The sequence below is a fragment of the Calliphora vicina genome, chromosome 3 (genome assembly GCF_958450345.1).
Source record: "Calliphora vicina chromosome 3, idCalVici1.1, whole genome shotgun sequence".
Lineage (NCBI taxonomy): Eukaryota > Metazoa > Arthropoda > Insecta > Diptera > Calliphoridae > Calliphora > Calliphora vicina.
This window is the reverse complement of record NC_088782.1, coordinates 63182740-63202311: the sequence shown is the minus strand read 5'-3', so window position 1 is coordinate 63202311 and position 19572 is coordinate 63182740. Positions and strand designations below refer to the sequence as shown.

The 19572-nt window shown below is 32.3% G+C and overlaps 1 protein-coding gene and 1 long non-coding RNA gene across 3 annotated transcripts; both read left to right on the top strand.

The window, feature by feature from the left end:
- Positions 1–3821: 3821 nt before the first annotated feature.
- On the top strand, positions 3822–4139 carry LOC135956051 (uncharacterized). The gene is made up of 2 exons (XR_010576335.1): positions 3822–3929; positions 3998–4139. It is a non-coding gene; the product is annotated as an uncharacterized LOC135956051 (long non-coding RNA).
- Positions 4140–9414: 5275 nt separating this feature from the next.
- Positions 9415–19351, top strand: exex (extra-extra). Of its 2 annotated transcripts, none has more exons than XM_065505165.1 (3): positions 9415–10771; positions 15418–15658; positions 17976–19351. In XM_065505165.1, the coding sequence occupies exons 1-3, from the start codon at positions 9822–9824 to the stop codon at positions 18393–18395; spliced, it is 1611 nt and encodes a 536-aa protein (XP_065361237.1). In that variant the 5' UTR covers positions 9415–9821; the 3' UTR covers positions 18396–19351. The 2 variants fall into 2 exon arrangements, with proteins under 2 accessions (XP_065361237.1, XP_065361238.1); XM_065505166.1 differs by having other exon boundaries at positions 9657–10771; positions 18009–19351.
- Positions 19352–19572: the final 221 nt, after the last annotated feature.

Below are 19572 nucleotides of genomic sequence, written 5' to 3'. Positions count from 1 at the left end.
GCGGTGCCCCTCAAAGTTGGTCACCTAGGGTCTCAATATTTAAAAAAAAATCTCCAAAAATCCATTTATGATCCGAATGAGCTGAAATTTAAAATATAAATAGTGCTTAAGAAGATCTACAAAAAATACATATGTTTACATGTGTAGTAGAGTGTCCCTTAGAATTAAATTCTTTGAATGTTGAAACGGTACCCGCTGAAAACTTTCGTAATGAGCTACAATAAAATAATACAATAAAAAAATTTTAGCTTGTTCTAAGAAGGGCACTTTCGATTTAGTTTTGAGGTACATTTACAAGGGAAAAAATGCATTTTTTTCATTTTTTTTTAATTTTTGCTAATAAATAATTACTTTTGCAATTTAATTTAAAAGAATCGAAATGTGTACGTAATGGTCGTTCTAATAAGATATAAAAGAAAAAAATTGGTTAAAAACTGTTAAAGTTATTAAAAAATCGCCAGGCCATTAACGTGTCTCAGGCCACTAGAACAAGAAATGTAGGAACAAAATGAACATATTTTGAGAAATATTAAAACAAAAGTTTATTCTTACTTTAAATATATCCCTATTTACTTGTATATGAGTTTTTATCTTCATAGGATACAGTTAACCTATTCGCAGGTACATATAACCAAAAAAAATATATTTTTTTAACGGCGGTTTCAAAACTCCAATTTCAAATTTTTAAACATTTTTTTAAAATTTATCATCACATGGGGATTTATTAACAACGTAATAGGGAATAAAATTATGAAAAAAGTATGTCCATACCTCCTATAGTTTTTCCATACCTTCGATTTAAATTTTGCGATTTTCGAAAAAAAATAATTTTTTGGCCATATTTTGGCGAATGAGCCGAATTTCCTTACTGTTATTAATTTTAATTAAAATCTGTTAAGAATATTATAGTCCAGGTAATTTTAAATATACTATGAATGTTTCACTAAAATCGGAAAATGCTAAGCCTTAAATATTGAGGGTCAAAAGAAAAATTTTTCAATATTTAGAATTTTTCATGGAGAGATAGCGAAATATTATGTATTTTTGGGCCGATTTTGATGAAACTTAAGAAAAATATAAAATGAAGTCTAGTGTTTACAATAACAGTACAAAAATGGAAATTAACCCTTAAGAGCACTTGGGGTCAAAATTAATGTGTTTTTCGTGATTTTAAAAGTTTAGGGTCATTTGGACCCCAAGTGCTATTAAGGGTTAATTTACTTTACGCGCTTTTGCATTAAATGCTCTTTCCGAATCATGTAAAAGAAGAACATTTTTTTCTACAAATAAAAAAAATATATGGGCCTTTTTGGAAATTCAAGCTAAAGGGGTTAAAAAAAGGATAAAGATTTGTGATTTGGTACTTTTTGTGGTACCTTTTCTATCTGTTGTTCTAAGACAAAGAAATTTATGTGGTAATTTAAAGCTATCACAAAAATATGTATTGGAGAGTGACTTCTTCATGATATGTGGAATATAGATGTCACTATTTGCACAAAAGTTCAGTGGCTATTAAGGAGTGAGATCGAAAAATTCTTAACATACATATATATTTATAAAAAAGAAACCACTAAACTTACAGCTTTATTTTTTTTTTTATTTGATTGAAATTATTATTACAATTTACAAAAAAAATTATTTTTATAGTTTTAATCACTAGTGATGAAATTTTGAACCTTTTTCGGAAACCCTTCCATTAACGTTTTTATAGTGCTTTCTGTCACTTTGCTCGAACATGTAGTCCATCTCCGTTTAAAATCTACCACACTTTTGGACACCTTTTTTGTACTCTTCAATTCTCTTTTAACAAGAGCCCAATATCTCTCCACTGGCCTTAGCTCCGGGCAGTTTGGAGGATTTGCCTCTCTTGGTACAAATACCACATTATTGTTCTTGTACCACTCAAGGGCTTGTTTGCCATAGTGACAGGATGCCAAGTCAGGCCAAAAATAAGTGGACACATTATGAAGTCTTATGAATGGAAGCAGCCTTTTTTGTAAACATTCCTTGATGTAAATTTCGGTATTTATAGAGCCCGTTGTAACAAATGAGTGGCTTCTTTTGCCGCAACTGCATATTGCTTGCCATACCAAGAACTTTCTGGGAAATTTTGTCTGCTTTTGGGTCCTAAACTTTTCTTCAACATTCCTTCGAGCATCAGCAACATAAAATTTTTGACCTGGAAGTTGCGAAAAATCTGCCAGAACATACGTTTCGTCATCCATTATGCAGCAAGAATATTTTTTTTATAAAACTTGACTTCAATTTCCGTGCTCTGTTTTTGGCCTCTAAATTTTTAGTAGCGTTCCTGTCAGGAACTTTTTGAGCCTTGTATGTTTTTAAACCTGCATTAGCTTTAACTTTTCGTACCAAATAGTCCGAGCACTGAGCTAACCGGGCTGCTTTCCTACCGGATGTGTTGGGAGCTCTTTTGAAAATGCGTTCTATTTTTTTGGCTTTAGAAACATCATGTGGACCATTCCTTCTACCTGAACCAGGTTTTCTATCAACTGACAAGTTCTCCCGGTACTGTTTAATAACATTGGAAACAGTTTGACGGCAGACCTTTGTATGCTTGGCCAACTTTTTGTAAGACCAAGTTGGGTTTTGTTGAAAATATTTAATAATTTCAGTACGCACTTTTTTCTGGTCACTCATTTTAATCAGATTAACAAAAAAATTAATATAATTGACATTACACATAATAACTGACATGTTTTTCAAAGGTAACTTGATCAAAAAAAAATTCAAATAATACTTGGGTTAAAAAATGTAATGAAAAACGTGTGTTAAGAATTTTTCGATCTCACTCCTTATGTACATTGGAGTATGTAGAAACATTTTTATACCCTACACCACCATAGTCGGGAGGGTATAATGCGTTTGTGCAGATGTTTGTAACTCCCAAAAATATTAGTCGAACACCCACCTCGACCGATCGACTTAGAATCACTTTCTGAGTCGATTAAACGATGTCCGTCCGTCCGTCTGGTCGGCTGGCTGGCTGTCCATGTAAACCTTGTGCGCAGAGTACAGATCGCAATTTTGAAGATATTACGATGAAATTTGGTACATGTTATTTTTTCGGGTCAAGGACCAAGCCTATTGAAACTGGCTGAAATCGGTCCATTATTTCACCTAGCCCCCATAGAAATGTCCTCCCTAAATTGGACTTTATCGGTCATAAATGTTTAATTTATATATGTATCTCCACTAATTCCGCTCCAAATAAGTTTTATATACACAAAATTGACGTCACCAAATTTTGTTACGATCGGTCCATAACTAGTCATAGCTCCCATATAGACCCGCTTCCGAAAATCACTTTAACGTGCATAAATCGCTTAAAAATGTTATGTTATAAATCACACGACCTAATTTCATGATGATCGGTCCATAATTGGTCATAGCCCCCATATAAGGCCCACTTCCGAAAATCACTCAAAAATATAAATTATTGAAATTTTAAAAGAAAAATGTTTTTGCTCTTTTACTTAGTGTAGGGTATTATATGGACGGGCTTGACCGACCATACTTCCTTACTTGTTTAGTAATGCATCAATTAATACTGTAATACAGAATATTTCATAAAAACCCTTGCAGAGCCGCCTACAAAAAGCAAGTTATAAATATTTTTCAAAATAATTTCATTACGCACTTTTTCTTGTTTGTGGTATATCAATTATTTATAGGTAGCTATTTCAAATGAAACTTATAAATTTCACCACAACGTTTTATTTTAATAAATTTACTCATCCCTTTATAGTCTATATCTCCAAAAACATGTATAAATATGTTGGACAAGTTCATAATTTTATCAGTCTTACAAAGAACCTTAGAGCCTAAAGTACTTTTGCAATATGAAATTATTTCAAGTGATTGTTGCAGTTTCCTGCATTATTGCCTTCGCCATGGCAACTCCAGGCAATGTAAGTAAGCGAGAAATTTTTAATATAAATATTTCTAATATAATTTAATTAACATTTTTTTTCTACAGAATGTAATTAAAGGAGATAATAATGCTCAGAATAAACAGAATAATGCTGATGTGGGTGTTCATTTACTCGGCTAATTTACAGATAATTTATACTATTGGTTGAATGATATTATTAATAAATAAAACAAGATGAATTACAAAATATTTTGTTTATTTGAAAGGATTAATTTCTAACGCAGGAGAAATTCATTAAAATTTTCTAAAAAATTTTTAAATTTTACGAATCTTATGTTTTAAACTGATTTTTTACTTTTGAATTGTTCGGTGTATTCTGTTGAAATATGCCATACGATTATGCAAACTCCACATGTTTTTCATAAGTTTGGTTTGGGAAATGATTCTTCCTACCTGTGTTGTTTAATTGTCTGAACAATATGTATCCTCCCATCATTTGTTTAGTCCAAATTCTACTAAATTGTAGATGTAATGAAAATTAACATAATTTTTCAAATTCCTTTTTTAACAATTAAAAATTTAACAACCCATTTAAAAACTTTTAATTGCTCAACACAATCTAATAAAAACAAACCCACACTCGTTCATATATCTGATGCACACATATACTAGTTGGATACACACAATCAAATAAAACGGAAACAGGAAAACATGCAAATCTAAACAAAATTTTAGTAATTTGAAAAGTAATTAGCATGGCAAACTCTAATTAACAAAAATTTCCAACAAAATGGCAAAAATCACAACATGAAATAAAATTTTTACAAAATGATAAAAAAAACTACTAAAACAATTACAAAACTCATGTACAAATACGAAAGCAAAAACAGTATACACGAATAATATATGTAAATTGAAATATAGATTACTCTACATTATGGTTAATACACATAACTATTTCAGAAATTTTCGTTTCCAAAAAAAATATTGTTATTTGTCGTAGTTAGTTTCTTTATGATTCTAAAATTTCGGACAGAATTTCGTTACAGAAACCAACCTTCAATAAGATCATAGTTAATTTTTAAAACTGTTTCTTTACTGAATTCTTCTTATTCATTGAAAAACATTTCCATTCAATTATTTTAGCTTTTAATCCAAATTTTTTAAATACACCCTGAAGAAGTAAGAGCCATTATTGCAACTTGCCTTTAAGTTCCTAAAAATAAATATTAAAGATACCCATAAGTTAACTTTTACTATTACGAACTTAAAGGCAAATTGTAATAATGACCCTTTTATTGTATACCGACCATCAATAAAATATGTTTCTGATATAGGGGTTACATGGGGCATAGGATCAATTATGGGTCGATCTTCACAAAAGTTGGTAGAATGATTTAGGTTCATATAAAACTTGTTTATGTCCAATTACAAAAGTGACCTAATGGGGGTAATGGGCATAGGTGAGAATATATTAAAACCGTTTTCAAAGATTTTGAAACACCCTCCAAATTTTGAGTTATTTTGAAAAAACTGTTTTTGGGGTAGGTCTTTAAGCTTTCCTTTATTGTAGGCATAAAATGTTTATTCCAAGAAATTGTTAAAGTTTTTATAAAAAGTTTAAATTTTTTTTTATTTTCTTCGTAATTTTTCAAATTCAACAATAGCTATTTTAAATTTTTGGAACAGTGTTTTAAAGACAATTTTATATAGAAAAAAACGTGACACTACTTATTAAAATCGGTTTATATTTGCAAAAGTTAGTAAAGTTTTTCGAAAAAATTCATATGCGCTGGGGGAGAAAATACTAAAAAAGGTATTAATGAAAAGTTGAACAACTTTTACAGTTTTCATCCGATTTGATAAATTAAAACCATGTCTTGTTAAGAACTAAATTTTTTTACACATTGATATACATTTTTATACGCTTTCATATCAAAATAATCATTGATCAGTTTGAATCATATTGTTTTTAGATATTCTTAACAAAATCAAAATAAAATTAAAAAATTTAAAATCTGACAAAAATTGACTGTGTTACAGTTCGATAAGTTGACGAACATTTATATTTATTAACCACATTTATATTCCACAACATTTTCTACAATGCAGACATATGGACAGTACTCGTACTAGTATGGCGTTACAACTAATGATTTGAAAATGTCACCTTCGGAACCAGTTCTTTAATCAATGATTCATGCAAGAAATTGTCACCCTCGGAACAAGTTCTATAAAAGCGATAAATAACTAACACCTCTTCTTAAGAATGGTTCTAGAACTAGTTCTTTCATCAATGTTTTTTATTCGAAATTATCATACTTGGAACTAGTTCCGGGTAGCAGTTAAGGAAATGTTTGTTTCTTTAAATACTTTACAAAAAAATCTTTTAAAATACAGGCTAATTCTTGGATCCATTTGGAGTTTATTGCTTTTCTTTTTTATAAATGCTTACAATAAAATACTGCTGTAAAATATTTAAAATGATAAATCGTTTTTCTTCAAATTAAGTTTTTTGACAATTAAATTTAAATTTTTTCCATAACAAAATTTAAACATTTTTCTAATGGTTCCATGAAGTTGTTTTAGAACAAGTTTGTGTTTTATTGAATTAGTCTAGATTCAATGTGTTACTAGTTCTAAATACACAACTAATTCTTATAAAACTCTATAGAATTTATTAAGAATCACAATATTGTTCCTCAGTACGGGTTGTGGAAGTATTTGCGAATGGACCAAAATGTAAGATTACCTCTAGCAAATATTCTACAATTGTGAGTTTTGTAAAAGTTCAGCTGGATAATAAGGAATGAGATCGAAAAAATCTTAATAGAAAAGAAACCACATGTAGTCCATCTCCGTTTCAAATCGATACCTGTATTGTGGTCTTTAATTCCCTTTTAACAAGAGCCCAATATATCTTCACTGGCCTTAGCTCCAGGCAGTTTGGAGGATTTGCCTCTCTTGGTACAAATACCACATTATTGTTCTTGTACCACCTAAGACCTTGCTTGCCATAGTGACAGGACGCCAAATCAGGCCAAAAATAAGTGGACACATTAAGAAGTCTTATGAATGCAAGCATCCACTTTTGTAAAAATTCTTTGATGTAAATTTTGAAAAAAATGTTTGGCTTCTTTTGCCGCAACTGCATATTGCTTGCCATACAAAGAACCTTTTGGGGATAAGTTTCGTCAGCCATTGGTTTTTTTTTCTACCTTACTCCTCTTGGGAGCATATGGCTTCCACAAAGCATCTCCATCTTACACGATTTGTTGCAGTTGTTTTCGCATCTTCCCATGTAAGTTTGTACTGTCCTAGATCTTGGAGTATCGTGCGTCTCCATATATTCTTTGGCCGACCACAGCTTCTTGAACCTTGAGGGTTCCACTCTAGCGACATCCTTTTTATACTGTCAGGATTCTTTCTGATAGTATGGCCGATCCACCTCCATTTCCTACGTTTTATTTGTGTATGGGTTTCTCGTTGGTGAGGTTCCAGAGATTCGTAGTGCTGATGTTGTTGAGCCAGTTATTAACGTCTGTTTCAGAAGCTTTCGACTTATTCAACTGGTTGGCCTAGTAGTATGATGTTATCGGTGCTAACATTGTTGATCCTCATAGCTTTGGTTTTCTTGATATTTATCTGAAGTCCAACATTGCGTGCTAATCTTTCCAAATCTTCTATCTTTGCTTGCATGTTGGAGAACTTAAGCGAGTGTAGACAACTATCATCCGCATAATCCAAATCCTCGAGTTGGAGTAAAAGGCACCATGTTATTCCTCTTCTCTCTGAACAAACTTCACTCATGATGTCATCCAGCATTATAGTGAATAGCAAAGGTGATAGGGGACATCTTTGTTTTACTCCAGCGTTTGTGTGAAATGGTTGACTTATATCCGTTCTCAGCCATTATGCAGCAGGTATATTCTTTTTTATAAAATTTGACTTCAATTTCAGTGCTCTGTCTTTGGTTTCTGTCAGGTACTTTTGAGCCTTGTATGTTTTTAAACCTGCATTGGCTTTAACTTTTCGTACCAAATAGTCCAAGTACTAACCGTGTTAAGGTTTTTTCGATCTCACTCCTTATCAAATTTGCATTTTATTCCTATATGTTCTCTATTAAGGCATGATGGGAGGATTATTCACTTAGACACGAGAATTCAAATGAAAAGAGAGAAGTTAAATCAGTGGATATGGTGGGTATATTCATATACCAGCTGACATATGTTATTATTACTTTTGTATGATGTGTGTGCCAAATTTTATGTAAAGCACTTCAGAGATAGCTTAAACATGGGGAAAATAAATTATCGACATTGATTAGATTGGTTTGCAATAAAATATACGAATATTTCCTTATTTGTTGAACATGGAGTAAAAATCTATCTTAAACCGGTAATACCATAATAATACTGTAGCTCAGAGGTTTGGCATAAAAGGAACGTACAATAATAAAATTTTACTAATTAAAAAACAAATAAAATAAAAGGTAATGATGGGTTGGGTGATGAGATACATACAGAAACATAAACATGCTCATATACATATATTTTTTGTATATTAAAATGTAAAATACCAACAAATTGTAGTACTTAAAGACACATTTCATCCTTAAAATATTTATGTTGCTTAATTACTAAAATACAAAATAATAAAAAAAAAATAGAGAACATTTGGAGAGAGATAGGAAAAGCATTATTGCTGAAAGCTGAAGCAAAAGGCTAATGGAGTAGTATTGTGAGCAAAGGGTCAGGGGCAAGAGCAGAATATTTTAATAATAACAAGTGGCAAACAAAAAAAAAATCATGATAAAAACAGAAAAAGTTGTAACTACTAAACCATCACAATTGCCACTCTACCGAATATATGTATAAAGCACAAAAAAATGACGCCATGCCCCATATATGAGTGTGTATTTCATGGCTTAATGACGGACTTTTTATGTATCACTAGTAGTAGCAGCAACACTCCATAATGATGGTAATTATATCTCGTTTTGCTAACAATTTTAGGCTAAGAATGGAGTCTCACATCTACACGAACTACAACAAGTATTTTATGTAGTTGTTTTTTTCCCTGCTGCTTTATTTTTTTTGTTGTAGTTCATTTTGTTTTATTGTTTTTTTTTTGGCAAGGCAAGTGAGTGATGATGAGTACGTATGTGTTCTCAAATAAATGCCACACCTTTCCAATTACCAATTTAATTCTAATCATGGCTATATTAAACTATGAATTCCATTTGACACCGCCCCTTTCGTACACAACAAAACACTTTTCGCCTTTATGCAACGGAAAGAGACAACTACATTTGCAAACGGGGTTACTCCATCTTTGATAATAACGGTATGAGAATGCGCAAATGAGAGTAAACTAACAGTTAAATGGGAAACCATACAATTTGTAGTCAAAATTTGAGAGTTTCCTTCGCACACACACACATGAATTTAAAGAGAAAGAGAGTGTTAAAAATCAAGTTTAACTGACAAAAGGTGGTGGTTGAGGAGTTTTGAAGAAGACGAGCAACTGAAAAGGTGGTTGAGGAGCCATCGTTTGCTTGATAAGTGCGAATGATATGAAAGTGTTTGGACGAGGTATATGATTGAGAACGTTTCACTGTTTTATCACAGTCGTTGAAACGCGTTAGCACCGTAACAACGTACGCGGGTTTCGTTTAATTATCTTCTAAATACAAAAAGAATTTCACAAAACAAAAGTTAAAAGCAAATACACTTAGAAAACTTAACGGAAAAAAAAACAACTAAACAGAATAGTGTTTAAATAAATCAAAAATAAACTTGAATTTAATTAAAGCAATAAAAAAAAGAGATAAAAACTTATATATAAATTAAGTATTATAAGAAAATACATGAAATAATTTACAAAGTGAAAAGTGTGTTACCAAAATTTAAGTGTTTAAATAAACAATATGTCTAGTGTGCAAGTATCACAGCCGCCCACATTGCAACAACTGCAACAGCATCAGCAACAACAGCAGCAGCAACAACAGCAACATCTTTCACAATTTCTTAATCATATAGCAGCCGCTCAACAGCATCATCACCAACAACAGCAGCAGCAACAACAGCATCATAATCTATCACCACCTCACAGTGATTATCAACAGGATTCCAATACACGCTCTACGATCTCACCACGATCACCACAATCTCAATTAAGTCCTACACGATCACCTACAGGATCACCACATTCGAACAGCAACTCACCCAAGCCTTTACAATCGACCCACACAGCAAGTGAAGAAGCTAATACACAAGAAATTAACAGCTCTACAACCTCACCCTTAGCCCCCACATCCACAACATTACCTCTGCTAGTGCAACCAGTCCCACTAGCCTCTAATATGCACAGTATGTCCCAACTACCACCAGCCGTCGCTGCTGCTGCCAGTCTTAGAGATCAACGCATCTTTAGCTCTCCTCTAGTGGCTCAACAACAAAGACTCTACGACTCCCTACCGCCACCACCACCACCTGTAGGCCATGGTGTCTATCCTATGCCTCGTTTACCTCTCATGATGACCTCACAAAATCCCTCCAATCCTCTTCAACAATTGCCCCAACCTCTAACGCCCACATCAACATCACCGTCGGCATCACGATCACCGCCCATCCAGCAGCACAGTCAGCCCAAGAAATCATTTTGCATTGATGCTTTGTTGGCGAAAAATCAAAATGGTTCAGAGTCTCATTCGCCCGAAGCGATCAGTGTGAAAGCGCCTCTCATGGATGATCGTTTAACGTTGGGTTTGCAGTATGCTCGCGATATGTCGGCGATGGGAATGTCCGAACAGGAAGCTTTGCAGCGGCTGCATGAATCACGTGAATATGATTCGCCCAGTCCCGACGGCATGTCAAGGTGAGAATTTTTTAACTCTTAATTTTTTTGATAAGAGATTAATTCACTAAAGAATGTAACTTGAAATTTATTATGTAAATTATTGAAATCTGAATGTTAGAAAATATCGGAATGGTACATGGTATGAGTAGTAATTTAAAGAATTCAAATTTAATTTTTTTTTGGAAAGATATTGAAGATAGGAAAAGTAAGTTGTAGGAATTTTTTCTATATGCATTTTGTTTAGAATTTACCTTTATAAAACTAAAAAACGAAAATCCTTTTATCATTGCCATTAGTTTTACACTTGAAATATTTGCAGGAATAATCAGCCCAATTATGAATAAAAAATTCCGCGGGAGTTTGTTCCCCGGGAGTTTTTTCCCATTGAATTTGAATAGGAATAATGAGAAAAGGGAAAAAACTCCCGGGGAATTTTTATTCATAATTGGGCTGAATGTGATTGTGGTATTGCTCCTAGTAATCAATTAATTTTCACCTTAAAAGTGTGCTGTAAACACTATCCATTCATTTCGCTCATATACTAGCTTCTGCATAATTTGGCCACAGACTTTTCTTTTTCTGTTGATACTGGTTTCTAAAAATAATTCAATTAATCTGGAGCCAAAAAAAGTTAAATTCTTTTGAATTCATGTTCAAAACTCCAATTTCAAAATTGTTTAAAATATTTTTAGATAAAGATAAATTATAAAGATTTATGAATTTATCTCTAGGATTTCTTTAAAGATATATCACGAGAATAACAGTCAAAAAGATTTAGGTCAATACCTCTCATAATTGTTCCGTAGCTATGATTAGTACTTTAAGATTTCGGGAAAAACTCAATAGTTGGCAATAATATGGACAATGTGCCATTATTTCGTACAGTTACTACTTTTTTTACTGAAATCGGAAAAACTTAACACTTTTATCACCGAGGTAAAAACTTAAAGATTGGAATATTTAGGATTTCTGAAAACAAATACAGCAAAATATTACGGTTTTTAGTAAACGATTTGTATGAAACTTATACTGTAAGCAAATTGTGTCAAATCCGGTAAATTTTGATCTCAAGTAAATAAATTGATTAATTCTATAATAAAAATTTCCAATGTTCTGAGTTTTAAAAAGTTGAATTTTTTAACTAATATTTTTTTTTTAATTTTTCATTTAATATTCTGCTAATAAATTTCAAATAATTAGTTAAGTTTTTACGAAAAATCCCAGATATTAAAAATGTTTCTTTGATCTTTGACCATGGCGGTTAAATAAAGTTTTAGACTTTACCGATTTTAGTAAGATATTCAGTAAATTTTATTCTCATATTTAAAATTTTGTTTATTACGAGGCGGGAAATTCAAAAAGTCAGGGACTAATTGATCCGCCTTCGTAAAACTGAAAACAGTATAAAATAACAGCATAGTGACAAATTATTGACAAAATTATATTTTTATATTTTTTTAAATATAACAAACACAAACTGCGAAACGTTTTGCTTGTATTGATAGTCCAGCTCACTATCGTCTAGTCTATTTGGGGCCCTCGTTTAAATCCCAGATACGGAAAAACTGTAAGAAGTATTGACCTAATTTTTATTGCTTTTATTCGCGTATATATCCTTAATAAAATGACAAAGGTCAACTCTTAAATTTTTAGAATTTGTTTAAGAAAATGTTAAAAAATTTTCATATTGGAGTTTTGAAAATGGTATCAAAAATTTACCATTATCGGTCGCATATGGGAATAAGCAATCTTTATCCTTTTTAGACAAAAAATTATATCGGAGCTTTTGCGTATCTTAAAAAGCTGTAAATAGTGTTGCATTATAAATTTGCCTTAACGAGTAAATTATTGTCTTTCACTAGAAATAACGGTCGGGTAATTTTTAATAACAATTTCAACCTAATTTTGTCTTTTATATAGTTTTAGAAAGATAATTATGAATTCATTCATTTATAGCGGAATCTTAATTTAGCCACAACCGGGGGTTGAACTCGCGACCTTACGGTTAGATTTATATTTGACTTGGCTACAAAATAATGCATTCAGGAAATAGTTAAATTGTAGTTACGTTTAAATTTGTAAGTGAAGTTTTGGCTGGATTTTAGTACTCTTTATTAAAATTTCGATATCGAAATCAAGTTTTGATATAATAGCTCATTCGATTACGAATGTAGCCCAGATTTTTAACATACTTAAGTCCCAGAGTAACCTTTATAACAAATTTAAAATTTTTTCACCATCATAAATATAGGCCACTATCGGGCCTGTTGTGCGCATGGTAAATGATGTTGAAAAAAACCTTATATAGTGATCTATGAAGGTATTATCGTCTGATGTTCAGAAACTCAGTTTTGTGGAAGTAATTTCTAAGAATTTTCGAATCAGTGTTCGTGACAAGATATTTGGATATAATTTCGACGAAAACCTGGCAATAACAAAGAAAGCGCTCAAGAGTTGTGATTAGGTAGACAGCAATATATTTCTGTTTCTGGATTTTCATTGAACCAAAAGAACCCCAAGTCCGTTTTGTCCCCCAGTTAACGGATTCCTACTGGTATTTGCTCTAATGTTCCATTTAACCATGATATTCTATATGGAATCAGTGTTTCAAAGTTCCCGATATATTCTGTGTCTGGTATGCGCTCGGGCACATCCGCCCACTTATATACAAGCAGCATGTACGCTGAACTCCCTGTACTGGTTTTATACTTTTGATCATATCCTCTAAGTGGTGTCTCCATTTTAATTTCCGGTCAAGGATTACACCTAAGTACTTAACTCTGTCGGTCAACGGTATCTTCTAGCCCAGGAAACAGGATTCAATATACATAGGAATTTTCGTCTTTCTTGTGAAAACATAGATTTCAGTCTGCACCGGGTTAACATTCAGCCCTCTCGATTGAGCCCAGCTTAAGGCCGTGTTCAACGTTACGACTTTAAGTTTCGATTGTACATTTGTTTATATAATCCACTATTTTTTTAATATTTGAATTGTGAATTGATGGATTATCGATTCTAAACTTTAAATTTTTAACTAAACTTTTATTGATTCGCTCAACTATTTTGACGTTCAATTCAAATATATTCTTTCTGTATCTGTAGAAATTACTTCTCTATGTTTGTTAGTTGCACTACTTTTTAAATTGACATTACCAAGTAATGGATTAAATACGAACGATTAGAAGCAATGTGTTATGTAACGACTATAATAACTCAATGATAGTAAGGACTGATGCCGCTATCAATAAAAATGGATTATCGATACCGTAACGAAACTGGTGATCCGTGAAAAAGTTATAGAGTAGTTTAAGATTTCGTGAAAAAAGTAATCTCCCCATTGAAAAGAACATAACTACTTTAGAATTATATTGATGGTTTCTGTGATATGTAATAAATAAAAAAACTTTCAGATTATGATACCGTCATTACTAAACTACCCCCAAGTAATGCAGGTGGTATATAGAAGACATTAAAAAGTATGTTAATCAGTAATGACATGTAATTACCAAAAAAATTATGTGAAATTACTTAAATTCAAATTGATTACTACATTAAACACAAAAAAACGTGGCTTCTTCCTAATGGACTTTAAAATTAATTTTCTATTTATAGCTATAATCTGTCATCAAACTTTTTCCCACAAATAGTTTTTTACAAAACGCCATAATTTAAAAAACTCACCATCAACACAACTATTACCTCTCCACAATAAATTGGCAAATGAGGTTAATACCCAGGGACAAACAAACAGAATTTAATAATTATCAAATGCTTAAATAAATACAAATAAATGATTTCATTATTTAATAAACATTTGTGAAAATAATGCAGCAATTGAAAAGAGCTTTAACATCACTCAAACAACAAGAAACTGAAAAGCAAAAAAGATGGATGACATTACATTACTCGCTAATATGTACTCAAATGCGAATTACTTAATCAAAATAAAAATAAATATCACGGGTATTAGGGAAAACAAAATTTCGTTAATGATAATTTTAAAGTGTCATTAATAAAAAAAACTTGCAAAGAAATAATTTCTTATTTAAGTGTGAACAACAAAGGTTTTGCAATAAACATTAAGTGGTTTTGGTGTTTTACAGTTTTAGTTTAGTTTAAAAGGTAGTTTTGAAAACTATTAAGAAATATATCAAATAAGCAGCCAATGACACCTGGGGCCAAATTGTCGCATTCGTGATCGAATGAGCTATCGTATCGAAAAATGATTTCTATATCGAAATTATGTCAAAATGTACTAAAATTCTTGCTCGATATCCAGTGTCATAATCTCTAATAAGAAAATTTAGATAAATTTTACTCGATATCAATGCGATAATTTGGAAATTGGACCCAAATTACCGCATTCGTGCTTGAATGAGCTATTGTATAAAAAAAATTATTTCGATATCGAAATTATCCTAAAATTTACTAAATTTCTTGCTCGATATCGAATGCCATAATCTCAAATAAGAAATTTACGATAATTTTTACTCGATATTGAATGCGGTAATTCGGTCCCTGTTTCTAACTTATTTCAACTTCACAATGATTCAACTTTCGCTGTATGATTATTGAAAAAATTTTAATATTTCCTTGTTTCCCGCATTTGTATTCTTTATTATTCAGTATTATTAATACCATATTTTCTTTTTAATTATATCCAGATCGGAATCTCCCACATCATCTCATCGTTCTAGTCCTCCCATCAGTCCTGGCTGTGAAGATCAACAGCATCTGGGCATGCACATGGATTTGGGTGATGAATTCAAGAAACCTGTACCTCCTCATAGTCCTATTCGGCCACAAGATTTTCCTTTATATGCCGGCGGCCATCCTTACCAACTGTTAGCTCAGGGTGGTTCGGCATTTCATCGTCCCTTGGATCCATCGGGAAAACCTATACCGGTAAGTTGAATTTTAACCAAAAAGCTGCAATAGTTCCACACCACTAGTTAAGAACTTCCACATAGAGGCGATACTATTTAGAGTGGGGTTGCGACCAATTATGTTTATTTAAAATTGACAGTTTAGGAAGTAGTTGTGTGAAAGTATTAAGAAACAAAAAGCCATGTTGAAACCACTTTTTTAACTGATGATATTTGTTTGAAATTCGAAACTAGTTAAAAGCTTAAATATATCCACGCCCTCTCGAAAGTTCGTGCATTATATTTATTCAAATGAACTCTTTAATTAAATTGTTACGTTTTAACCTTTTCAAAACGTTGGTTTCTTTCCTTTAAATAAACCGGATACTTTTGATTGCAAATAAAAGTTTGAAAATTGTAACAACTCTTTATTTAGTTAAAATGTACAACAACAGAATTAAATAGTCACTCAATGCTTTTTTTATACACGTTTATAAATTCGCAGAATTCACTTGAAAAACATAGCACACTTTAAGGCACTCAACTCAGTTGATGTTTATTCGAAAAGCGTCTCTGATAAACTCACTAACGACTGCAACCTCTGCCACTATTTATAACACTGCCATCTGCACTCTAGATTGCTCTTTAACTGTCTAGAGCTTTCTAGTACATATACCACAGTGTACTTTCTACAATGTTCTTTAACTGAATATTCGAATTCGAATATACGGTCGCAGTAAACAGCGTTGCCATACTTACAATCAATGGTCAACTGAAAGCTTTTATTCAATGTTAATAATGCCCACAGATATGTTACAGCCGTTAAAATCGTTATATTTGAATTCAAGTACAATTTCATAACAATATACAATATGGATTCCAATATAATGATTCATTTAGTCTCTAAACCACATTATAAATCCGGCGGTGAATTTTTATGTTTTTGAGTTCGAATAAGAGCAGTTATAAATGGGGTTTGTTCTGAGGATTTTATATATTGGTTACCCTGATAGACTAGACGATAGTGTGATGGGCTATCAATCTGAGGGTTGCGGGTTCGATTCCCGCCAGAGGCTCTGGGGTTATCTGTAGACAAGCAAAACGCTTCGCAGTGGGTTTTTTTTTTTAAAAAAGGTCTAAAGTTCCGGAGGGATTTATTCTTCCCTTTTTTAATTGTTATGAATAATTTATTTTCAATCACTTCAAATTCAATTAATTATTTATTTCGCAGATGATATTAGTTTTTGTCCCTAACATTAACTTGAACATAGACCATATCTTTAGACTCTCAAGACAGAATATGGAAGACTGGCGTAATCATGACCAGTTGTGATGAATTGAACCGGTTTAATTTTAACGCCAATAAGACTCACTGTTGCTCATTGACTCGAGAGTGGCTAACGAAGTTCTTGGGGGTTCAGACATCCCTTGGACGGTCGTCGAAATTGTCATATATTCGTTATTGGGAAAGAAAAATCAAGGTGCTTGCTTTTCTTGAGACATTGTAGGACATACACAGAGAAAACAGATTCGTGATAGCTTTGTGACCGAATTTTACAGTTGTGGCTATAGAATTTTAAAAGGAAATTCTTCTTTGTCAACTGTTTTTCTGTTGATAGAACCGAAAAATTTTATGTGTACAACCGAATCATTCGATTGGCAACAAATTCGGTTGCTATCACGAATCTCTATTCTCTGTGTACTTCTTCCCATACTTGGTAGATTCTACCACTAATGGAATACAAACTAGATGATAGTCTTCTGGACTGTTCGAGGGTTTTGAGTTCGATTCCCACCAAAGTGTTTCTGCAGACAACCCAAAATGCTTCACAGTTTATGTGTGTTATCCAACAAACAAATATTTATGGGCCGGAGCCGCATGGTGCCTTTTGGAGCTGTTGGACTGGGTTTATCCTCATTTTATAGATATTATCAGGGAAACTAATCAGCAGAGATAAGTTTTATTATAACCAATACAAGCCTCTTCATTCGTGACACATGATTTTAACTTAGATCATATCCATTTGTTATCAATTGGTGTATCGTCGGCCCGACACCATATGTTAATTTAATTGGTATTCCTTTTGTTATTTTAATATCATGTGCAGACATTGAGGTAGATGTCAGAATCTGAAATCCGTAATAACGTTTTGGAACAGGATTTACTTATGGTTTAAAGCTTTACTTGTGGAATTAAATAGAGTTAGTATTTCAAAAAGAATGCAGAAAGAATTTCCCATAATGATTGGAAACCCATTCTGTTTAGTTCTGTAGGACGTCTTAAACTTGCATAATTCATTCAAAAGCAATTTATAGCAAAAAATCTTTTCCTAAATCTATCCCTCTCTAAAATCCAGGTAACTTATGAAAATTCTCCACTCTATCTTCAGATTCCCATGGGTCAACACTTTATGCCTTCACACTTGCAATTCGAATTTCTCGCTCGTGCCGGTATGTTACACCATCGTATACCCGAACTCGCCGCCTATCCACATCATGCCATCCTGGGTAAAACTCGGCGACCTCGTACAGCCTTCACGTCACAGCAGCTGCTGGAATTGGAAAAGCAATTTAAACAAAACAAATATCTATCCCGCCCCAAACGTTTCGAAGTGGCCAGCGGTCTAATGCTGTCGGAGACACAAGTGAAAATTTGGTTTCAAAATCGTCGCATGAAATGGAAACGCTCGAAGAAGGCCCAACAGGAGGCTAAAGAGAGAATAAAGCAGCAACAACAGTCACAACAGCAGAATTCAGCGCCTTCCACAGTCAGTTAGTTTTTGCCCAAGGAAAGCAGGGGTTTCTATTAGTGGCACACCCTTTAACAACAACATTACTACAACAACTACTACGAAAAGAACAATAGCAGCAGCAACTAACAATACCACTACCACGGGAACTTGCAACTGAAAGTGGAGTTAATTTGAAAGATGTGAAAGAGTTAGAGACAAAAAGAGAGTCAGTGAGTGATTATTGCACTCCAACTCCAACAATTTACCACACACAGTATTAACGAAACAAACTGATGAAGAAAATGTTGATGACAATGATGATGACTGAATGAGGCTGTTAATTAAGAATGCTAGTCAGTTGGCTAATCAAACTGTTAGTTTTTGGCCAACACCAATAGCCAACACAATGAATGTTAGTGTGTATTGGTGCTAAGTTGCACAAACAGCAGGCAACATGCAGCATACTAAAATTGTATTGTATCCGTCCTGTTGCAGTGAATGAATGAATGAATAAATGTTTAAATCCAAGAGAGTCTATTGCTACAAAATTTATTTATTTATTTAATTTTATATTTGTTTTTATTGTTTGTCCTACAAATGCTGTATTGTTTTGTCGAAACAGTGACATCAACTGCTAAAAATAATCGATATACAATTTGGAAATGTTACCATAAAATATTGTTTATTTTGTAATTAGCATAATGATAATCAGGCTGCTGGTTTTTTTTTGATGATAATGATCATCTATTAAATTATTTATTAATTTAATGTTAAATCGCTTGATGTGATAAAGAAAATATTGTTTCAAAAAAAATTAAAATAAAACCTTTAAAAATAATTTAAACTCACCATGTATTTATTGTAAATATTTAATGTAAAAATAATTTAAGTAATAATTCTTGTATTATATGAGCATATGTAAGTATAGGAACAATTTATTGAATTTTGAATAGAAAACTTGAATAAAATAATAATTTTATTAAAAAAAAAAAATAAATAAACCGGAATTTTTATTTGATTTTATATCACTGTAGCAATGATTTACACAAAATATGATCCATTAACTTTAAAATAACGCAATTATTCTGAACTGCCTCAAATTGTATCATGACTAAACATGGCAGCCCCCAGCGACGCTTTAAATGAACAGAGAAGAATTGTTTAGAAAAAAGTCCTACGATAGATTAAAAAAATTCCAAAAATCTAATTTTAGAATTTTTGA

Excerpts from the sequence above, each read along its gene's own strand:
- exex (XM_065505165.1), top strand. The coding sequence starts at position 9,822 with ATGTCTAGTGTGCAAGTATCACAGCCGCCCACATTGCAACAACTGCAA. Across the intron at positions 10,772-15,417 it reads AGTCCCGACGGCATGTCAAG|ATCGGAATCTCCCACATCAT; the intron begins GTGAGAATTTTT and ends AATTATATCCAG. Across the intron at positions 15,659-17,975 it reads CATCGGGAAAACCTATACCG|GTAACTTATGAAAATTCTCC; the intron begins GTAAGTTGAATT and ends TCTAAAATCCAG.